The sequence below is a fragment of the Giraffa tippelskirchi genome, chromosome 6, assembly GCF_054371585.1.
Source record: "Giraffa tippelskirchi isolate mGirTip1 chromosome 6, T2T-mGirTip1v1.2.pri, whole genome shotgun sequence".
In the NCBI taxonomy this organism is placed as follows: Eukaryota; Metazoa; Chordata; class Mammalia; order Artiodactyla; family Giraffidae; genus Giraffa; species Giraffa tippelskirchi.
Genome location: NC_137280.1, coordinates 178,475,109 through 178,483,289, shown reverse-complemented (window position 1 = coordinate 178,483,289; position 8,181 = coordinate 178,475,109). Strand labels below are relative to the sequence as shown.

Below are 8,181 nucleotides of genomic sequence, written 5' to 3'. Positions count from 1 at the left end.
GGCTGCAGTCCATGGGTTCTCTAGGAGTTGGACACGACTGAGTGCTTCACTTTCACTTTTCACTTTCATGCATTGGGGAAGGAAATGGCAACCCACTCCAGTATTCTTGTCTGGAGAATCCCAGGGACGGGGGAGCCTGATGGGCTGCCGTCTATGGGGTCGCACAGAGTTGGACACGACTGAAGCGACTTAGCAGCAGCAGCAGCAGCTCCTTGGAAGAAAAACTATGACCAACCTAGACAGCTTGTTAAAAAGCAGAGACATTGCTTTGCCAACAAAGGTCCATCTAGTCAAAGCCATGGTTTTTCCAGTAGTCATGTATGGATGTGAGAGTTGGACTATAAAGAAAGCTGAATGCCAAAGAATTGATGCTTTTGAACTGTGGTGTTGGAGAAGACTCTTGAGAGTCCCCTGGACTGCAAGGAGATCCAACTAGTCCATCCATCCTAAAGGAAATCAGTCCTGAATATTCATTGGAAGGACTGACGCTGAAGCTGAAACTCCAGTACTTTGGCCACCTGATGCGAAGAACTGACTCATTTGAATAGACCCTGATGCTGGGTAAGATTGAAGGCAGGAGGAGAAAGGGACGACAGAGGATGAGATGGCTGGATGGCATCAGCAACTCAATGGACATGAGTTTGAGTATACTCCAGGAGTTGGTGATGGACAGGGAGGCCTGGCGTGCTGCAGTCCATGGGGTCACAAAGAGTCGGACACGACTGAGCGACTGAACTGAACTGAGTGACTAAGTATGAGCACGACAGGACATTTATAAAACTGACCATGTATTAGTCCAGCAAGAAACTGCAATACATTTCAAAAAGTAGAGATGTATAATCCTATTTTTTTAATTTGGAAAAGTTACTAGCATTATATGGTTAATGTATTTTTATTAATCTAAAAGTTATAGATTTATATGAGAAAATCTTGCTCATTACTTTTACTTGATAGTAATATAAATGATTATTTTTATATTAAAACTCCAATGGGATACATAGAAGAAGGATACATAGTTCCTCTTATAATGGCACTTAAGGTCCTGGGCCAGGTCTTTACAGGAAAGTTTGGGGAAAGAAGTTATGTCCTGATTTCCCTCAGGGCAAAGAAAACTGCCTCTCCAACTATATCTGAGCTTCTCTGGGTAGAGCTGTGTGTTGTTTACTTTTGTATCCCCAGTACTTGGCTGAAGGCCTGGCACATGTTGTTGCTTTGTAAACGCTAACTGGATGCATAATATAAGCTTCTTTTTACCTCCTGGCAGGTAAGGTGGATTTAGGAATGCTGACCTTCCCCTCTTCTATCATTCTTCAGCACCAGCCTACTGGGCAGTGGCCAGGGGATAATTTCTACCCACAGGAAAAACTGATGTGTTCCTGTCCTGCATGGCTCGGGCGGCCGCTCCCACTGATGTCCAGAGCATTCTGAGTGGACGGTGAGTCAGAGGGTGCCTGCAGCTCTAGCGTGCAGCAGGCATTCAAGAATAGGAGAATGGATTTGACATTCCTTGTTTACCTTTGCCTCCTTTGTTTCTCTCAGGTGTAGGGAAGTTCAACAAGGGAAAGAAGGAGGGACTAGAGACATAATTTAAGAGAAAGGATGATGGGAAAGCATCTTGAAGTCACCTATTCCCAAATATTCTCTCTATAGGCAGAGCCAACAGGCACAGTGCAGAAGGGGAGGGCAAAGAACTGAAGAAGTGATGCCCCTCCAAAAAGTATGTATGTGCAAACTGTCTACTACATTAAAAAGATCACTCATAAGAAATGAATTTTAGCATTTTTTATTAAGAAAAATAGTGTTGATAACAAAGCAATACGTACATTTTAAAAACTGCTTACAAAATAAATTAAAGATATATTCCATAAATTTTAAAATATACATATTTTAGTTCTAACAAAGGCACTTCTTCAGGATAGGCTTGCATATACCAATCTTGTCTGTTAGATAATTTTTTAAATTTGGCTTAGAATATTTTCAGAACACTTTGCTTGGAAATTATTTCATGTTGCTTCATTATATGTACAACTTTGAGCATTCCTTTTGTTTTCATTTTCCTTTGTAAATTTTGGTATGAAAACACAAGTCTCCGTACTCATGGAAGAAATGTCTGCCTTTTAAACAGAGGTTTACATGCTATCAAGTTCAACATTTTTATTTCCCAAGGGAAAAAGTTCTCCTTCTACTATACTTTTAGATTCTTTCCTTCAGTAGTGTTTATATAGTTCCAGCTGAGAATTACTGCCACAAAGCCAGTGGCTCAGGCATTAATGCTAAAAAAAAAAAAAAAAAAAAAAGCCTCCCTTGACATTTGAGGGCTAATATTTCCCCATTATACACTTACATTAAACAACAGATGCTTACAAAAATAAGCTAAGAAACCCTCTGAAATTCAAACAAACAAACAAACAAAACATTGGTGGTCTCTTAAATGTCACAGTTAGAGTTAACGTTCCATCTACCTAATAAAAATGATTTGCTTTCTTGCTGTGAAATGTGGCTTTATTGAAGGTTTATTTTGTTTTTATGAAATGCGACTGAGACGCTGCCACAGTTCTTTCAAGTATGTGACTTGTTCCAGGCACTCATTTGTTTTGATTTGTCTTTTCCTTATTTTCTTCCCTGTCTGGGTATTATTTATCTGTGGAATAGGAGAAGCAATAGTCAAAATTAACCATCACTATCTTTGGCTGATAATTTTTCTTCTTTATGCAAACCTGTCTCTCCCTGAGTCCCCCAAGACACCCACACAGCTCCTACCTGCCTTCTCCAGAGGAATGCCCTCCCATCTCTCCACCCACAGACTCCAAGGCCAAGCCCCGCCTCCTTCCCAAGGCCTCTGCTAATTGCTCAGACATCTCTTGTGGAAATTCTTCTAGCATTTCAGAGTGTTTATCACTTAACTGGTTCTCAGTTACAGCTGTTGTTATTATTACATCATGGGTATTCCCCATAGCACTGAGCATTGAGCACTGGGTATCTTATAGATGAGAAACTGGATATTTATTAAATAGATGAAGAGCTGATGATTTCATAATCTCCCTGACAAGATCCTAAGTTCTTCAAGAAAGAGTTATCTTATGCTTCTTTATAGATATAATTCAGTAGACCTATTATTTGTACCCAGAGTGCTCCCAGCCTCTGTCCCTCCCAGCCTCTGAGATGTACCACAGACACCTGAAGGCTTATTCTGAAGAGGAGTGTGTCAAAAAAAAAAAAGATTGCAATCATCTTTTGGTGTATTCCTTCACCTGAATTACTCTTGAGTAGAGACTAACTGGGCCTCCTAAACACACAGTATTCAGATCAATATAGTTCACCAGGTTATTAAGCAAAAAGCTTACAATCTACCATCTGCTAAATAACTGATTTTAGGCTCTCTGCCTTTAGGCTTGAGAGAGGACTAAAACAAATCACCCTAAACTTTCCCTTTTTCATATGCTGTCTAAACTTATCTAGAATGTCCTCTATGCTCTTACAGTGATGAATATCATTGTGGTCATCTGTAGATTTGCCAGAGTCTCCTTAACAGGAGATACACAGCCAAACAGGTTTTTCATATGGCTGCCCGGTACTGAATATCCAACTAAAGCTCATTCCAGAACCCTATGGCTTCAATTCCTAAAAAGTGACAGCCTTAGTCACTCATTCAGTGTACAGACTGATAAAGTCCATCGGTAAACAGGCCAAAATCATACAAATCTGCACTGTTTCTTTTTGTCTTTTTAGAGTTTGTCATTAGGAAGATAAATTCCAGGCTTTACTTGCCCTTGCCCGCTGAAATAAATATTGAGAACTTGTTACATACTACACACTGTTCCAAGTGCTTTTACATATATTGACTCATTTTCTCCTTGCAAACATTTTGTATGGAACTTGATTCTATGATCCTCATTCTGCAGATGAAACTTAGCACACAGAGACCAGGTAATTTATCTGAGTTTTCACGGAAGCTATGGGGCTGGGATTCAAAGTCAGGCAAGACTGTCCCCAGACTTCTTGCCCCTAGCTCTGCACTACAGCTTCCATATTTAAAGTTATACATTGATTCAAATGCATGTAACTGCATATACAAAAGATTCAAAAGAGACAGCAACTATGCAAGCAATTACACAAATATGGGGTGGAGATTTAACGGATAATGTAACATTTAAGGAAAGAAGTATACCATTACTAAACGATAAACCCAAGCCACGCTGCTCACCCTTCGGAATGGATACGAATCTCATAAGGAGCCCACAGACAGGGATTGTAATTTTGAAGGAGCAGGTTTAGGGTCCCTGGAGATTAGCTTTTAAGCAATCTCCTCCCCATGCTGGAGAAGCCAGGACCCTCACGGACCACACTTTGAAGGCGGGATCTAAGGTCGAGCACGCACTCCTGCCCAAAGCGTCAGAGCCCTAAAGGAGGTCGGGGCCAAGAAGGGACTCGGCGGCCTGCGGGTCTCCGCCGCTCCTTCCCTCCGAGGACAGAGCCGGGGTACAGGCTCTGCGTGGGGCCACCGGGGATCGGGGCTCGCCCGGACAAGCCCCCCCCGCTCACCCGCCCGGCGGGACCCTGCGGGGTGACTGGGGCGCCCCGCTCACCTGCGCCCCGCTGTAGCCCGGGCAGGCGGCGGCGAGCGTGGCGCGAGTTTTCACCGCGAAGGCCTCGCGGGCGGGCGCGGCGCAGCCCGGGCGCCGCTCGAAGGTCAGGCTCTGGATTTTGCTGAGGCAGTCGGGCTGCGCGCAGGCGGCCCCGGTCACAGGAGGAGAAGACGCCGGGAGAGAGAGAGTGAGACGGAGCGAGAGAGCGTGAGTGAGAGAGAGGGGGTGAGGGGGAGGGCGGCGGGGAAGAGAGGGAGCTGACGAGACCCGGCGGGGCGGGGCGCTCCGCCTGAGGCGCGGGCCGGGGTCGCGGGGGGGCGCTCCCATGGGGTCCGCGCGGCCCGAGGGGCGGCGCTGAAGGTGACGGCCCCGGGAGGCCCTGACGTCGGCCCCCGGCGGGTCTCGGACCCGCCTCCTGAGGGCCGGACGGAGGGGGCCGGGGAAAGGCAGGGAGGGGGCGCTCCGGGTGAGGGGAGGGGGGCGCGCGGCGGTCCGCGCGGCCCGCGGCCCGAGGGGCGGCGCTGACGGAGCGGCGCCCGCCCCGGCGGCCCTGACGGCGCCCCCGGCCCGTCTCGGACCCGCCTCCCGCGCGCCGCAGGCGGAGCCGCTCCCGGAGTCCCGCTCAAATAGGACGCGCTGCCGCCCTGACGCGACAGAAGCGGCTTCCCGGGCCGGGCGCCGCGCGCGGGTCCCTCCGCCGGGCCAGCGTCTCCTGGGGGCCCGGCCGCCGCCCGCGCCCCGCAGCTTCAGCCGCTGTCTCACCTGGTCTTCACAGTAGACGAAATGATCAAAGTCGATGGCCCTCGTCTGGAAGACAGAAAGGGAGCAGACGGCAAAGAGCTGGGATCAAATTCACAGGAGCGAAGTCAGCGCCGCCCTCCCTCTCTCCGAGGCTCCCAGGCTCTGGGATGCTCGGAGAGCAGCTTCCCCTGAGGCACTGGTTTCCTGTGCTTGTTTCTGCCTTTGACCGCGTAGTGAATCACTTGGAGTTCTCAGACACTGCCTGCTAGCGTTGGAAACTGGGTATCAAATGATCCTGCCCTAGAGCGACATCCTCCTTCCCCGCCAAAGTGGACGCTGTACGCGGGGCCACTCGTGTGACAATAATGCTGTTTTTCCAGTGCCCACATCTGCCCTGTAGCCATTCATCCACTGCACACATACATGCTCTGTCCAGAAATCAGAATGATCAGGAAAATGATCCACTGTATATTAAAAAAAAATCTAAAGTGCCCTTATTTCACAATGGCATCCTAAAGCATCTAGAATACTAGAAAGACTTGAGGTGTACATTGTCCCAGGCTATCCTCACTGGATAGGGCTTAGCTCATCAGAATCCCCTCTGTTTTTCTTTTTCAAGACCTTAGTCACTGTCTTGTTTTGTTTTTTAATTGCACCAGTGAACAGATCTGGCAGAGAACAGACAAGCTTGATGGATACCATGAGTTACTTATCAATCTCTGCTCCTCACCAGCATGTGCATATTTGATTTAATTTGTATGCCAATTTCTGGGTGGTCATTTTAGAAGGTCATTTATTTCAATATCACTTGTAATTTTTTTTTTTGACAAAATGCTGGGCCATGCTTTTTTCCAAATTATTTTTCTTTCCTTAAAAGTTAAATTGTAGTGTGTGTGCCTTCTCTTATTATAAAAACGCATTTTTAAAACGTTTCTTCACTTACCCCTTTTGTATAGTTATTCAGTTCTTGGTAAATGATGTTCCGGTAGCTCTCTTTAATCTTCTTAAAATCACAGTCAGTAAAATTGTAGGTTAGCACGAGCCCTACCAGTTGCAAGATGAAGATCTTCCTGAAAAGAACTGAACGAATAATGAAGTATTAGGCATTGTACTTGGAAACCCACTCCCACCCCAGTTTCACACGAAATTGTTTCCACCAACAGTGGCTTGCTTCTAGAGCAGTGGCAGGGCCTGTCCTAGGGGCAGGTGCCAGGCAGCAGTCTGCCTCCCATTCCCAGTGCCTGTGAGGCCCATATTCACCCATTGTTGCCTTAAGTTGGAGTCTCCCTGATGCTCCAGAGCTTTCTGGCTCCACATATATACCACCTAAACGCCTACGGGCTCTTTTCTCCTAGGCCAATGATTTTCCTTGATGTCATTCTCTTCCTTTATAGAATTCTAAATTGATGACCTGGAAGAAAAAAATAGCACTATCCAAATCTATGGAATTTTAACATTAGTAAAATCATCAGGAATTTCCCTCACCTTCCTCCTTTTGTCTTTGCCCTTTGATATGTGCCTAAGTGTGCCTTTAGAAAGAGACCATCACATCTTTCCTCTACAGGACTGTTTCCATGACCAAACCCCTTTCTTGGGAAGAACACCCCAACAGTAGCCACTGTAAAAAACAGGCACCCCCGCCCCTTCATGACGCGCCCCTGAGAATTCCCTTTGGCCTCTTTCAACGAGTGCTTTCCCTTCTCTGTGGCTGCTGAGAAAACGCAGGGACTTACTTCAGGGGATACTCTGGAGGGTGGGTGCAGCCTCAGGCGTGGACTGCGCTTCCAGGGAAAGGCATGGAATCTACAGTAGTGACCGGAACCATGAAGGCAGGGAGGATGAGACATGGAAACGAACGGGAGAAGATGTGATGGTCCTCACCCTCAGAAAACGTATAAGTGGTACTCAGGGTGACTGGGGGCACCTCCGGGGTGCTTAGCAAGTTCTCTGGGTGTCGAGCACTTTGGAAGCTCACGGTCCAGTCGCAGCCCGGCAGAGCCAGGTGCCGTCCAGCGCGCCCGCCCCAGGCGCGCCTCGTGCGCCCGGCGTCCCCGCGCGCAGCCCCGGGCGCACGCCGACCGCGCGGCCTCGAAGATTGGAGTCAGCCGGGGCTGAGCGCGGGCGCCGCGGGCTCCGGGGACGGGAGGAACAGCAAGATGGCGCGCTCGGATTTGCCCTGGCCGCCTCTTGTTAATCCAGAAAAGGGAGTTTAGAAGCAGCGATGTGAGCGGGAGAGCGCCCTAGAAGTTGCGCCGCCGCCTTCTGGGCTCCGACAGCGCCAAAGGGTACTTTAAGGGGAGGAAGACCCGAACCGACGGGCTGTTGGGGGCTGAACCCCCAGTCCGGGGTCTCCTGACACCCGGCTCCGGATTTCCCCTCGCCAGCCCCTCGCCTTGCGTTTCGGGGTCTGCAGATCCCCGGTCCTTGGGGAGTCCCTGAGGGTCATCCCCGGAGCGCCGCGCGTGAGCCCCAGCAAAGCTCGCAGGCCCCGCCGAGCCTGGAAACGAGGCAGGGCTGGTGAGCGCGGCGGGAGAGGTGCGGGCCTGGCTGCGGTGGGGACGCGAGCCAAGGGGAACCTTTCGGTGGAAGGCGCGCCGCGGCTCTACCCCCGCAGCTGTGCCCGGTTCGCTGGTCGAAGCCGGGGTTGTGGTGCTAACAGGAGTGCGGGCCAGCGGATGATTCACCGCTGACTGAAAAGATGGGCTTTTCTGGAACCTTCCAAGCCTGGGGTTTAGTGTCATGCCAGTATCCTTTGGAAGAGAAGTCCTCCGCCCCTGTCTCTCACCACCAGAAGCTCCTCAGGGTCTTGTGGGATGGTGCCAAAGCCTGATTCATTCGCTGTGCCGTCAGAGGT

The 8,181-nt window shown here is 49.2% G+C and overlaps 1 protein-coding gene and 1 long non-coding RNA gene across 2 annotated transcripts; one reads left to right on the top strand and one right to left on the bottom strand.

The window, feature by feature from the left end:
• Positions 1-1,767: 1,767 nt before the first annotated feature.
• Positions 1,768-5,018, bottom strand: TSLP (thymic stromal lymphopoietin). Its single transcript, XM_081505395.1, has 2 exons — positions 4,587-5,018; positions 1,768-2,641 (listed from the first exon to the last, which is right to left on the bottom strand). The coding sequence occupies exons 1-2, from the start codon at positions 4,911-4,913 to the stop codon at positions 2,525-2,527; spliced, it is 444 nt and encodes a 147-aa protein (XP_081361521.1). The 5' UTR covers positions 4,914-5,018; the 3' UTR covers positions 1,768-2,524.
• Positions 4,387-6,259, top strand: LOC145511715 (uncharacterized). Its single transcript, XR_014058098.1, has 2 exons — positions 4,387-4,793; positions 5,362-6,259. It is a non-coding gene; the product is annotated as an uncharacterized LOC145511715 (long non-coding RNA).
• The last annotated feature ends 1,922 nt before the right edge of the window (positions 6,260-8,181 follow it).

What these genes read in the sequence shown, in the direction of transcription:
- TSLP (XM_081505395.1), bottom strand. Translation starts at nt 4,913, where the DNA reads ATGGGAGCGCCCCCCCGCGACCCCGGCCCGCGCCTCAGGCGGAGCGCC. An exon ending in CGGGCTACAGCGGGGCGCAG is followed by an intron (nt 2,642 to 4,586) that starts GTGAGCGGGGCG and finishes CCTATTCCACAG; the next exon opens with ATAAATAATACCCAGACAGG.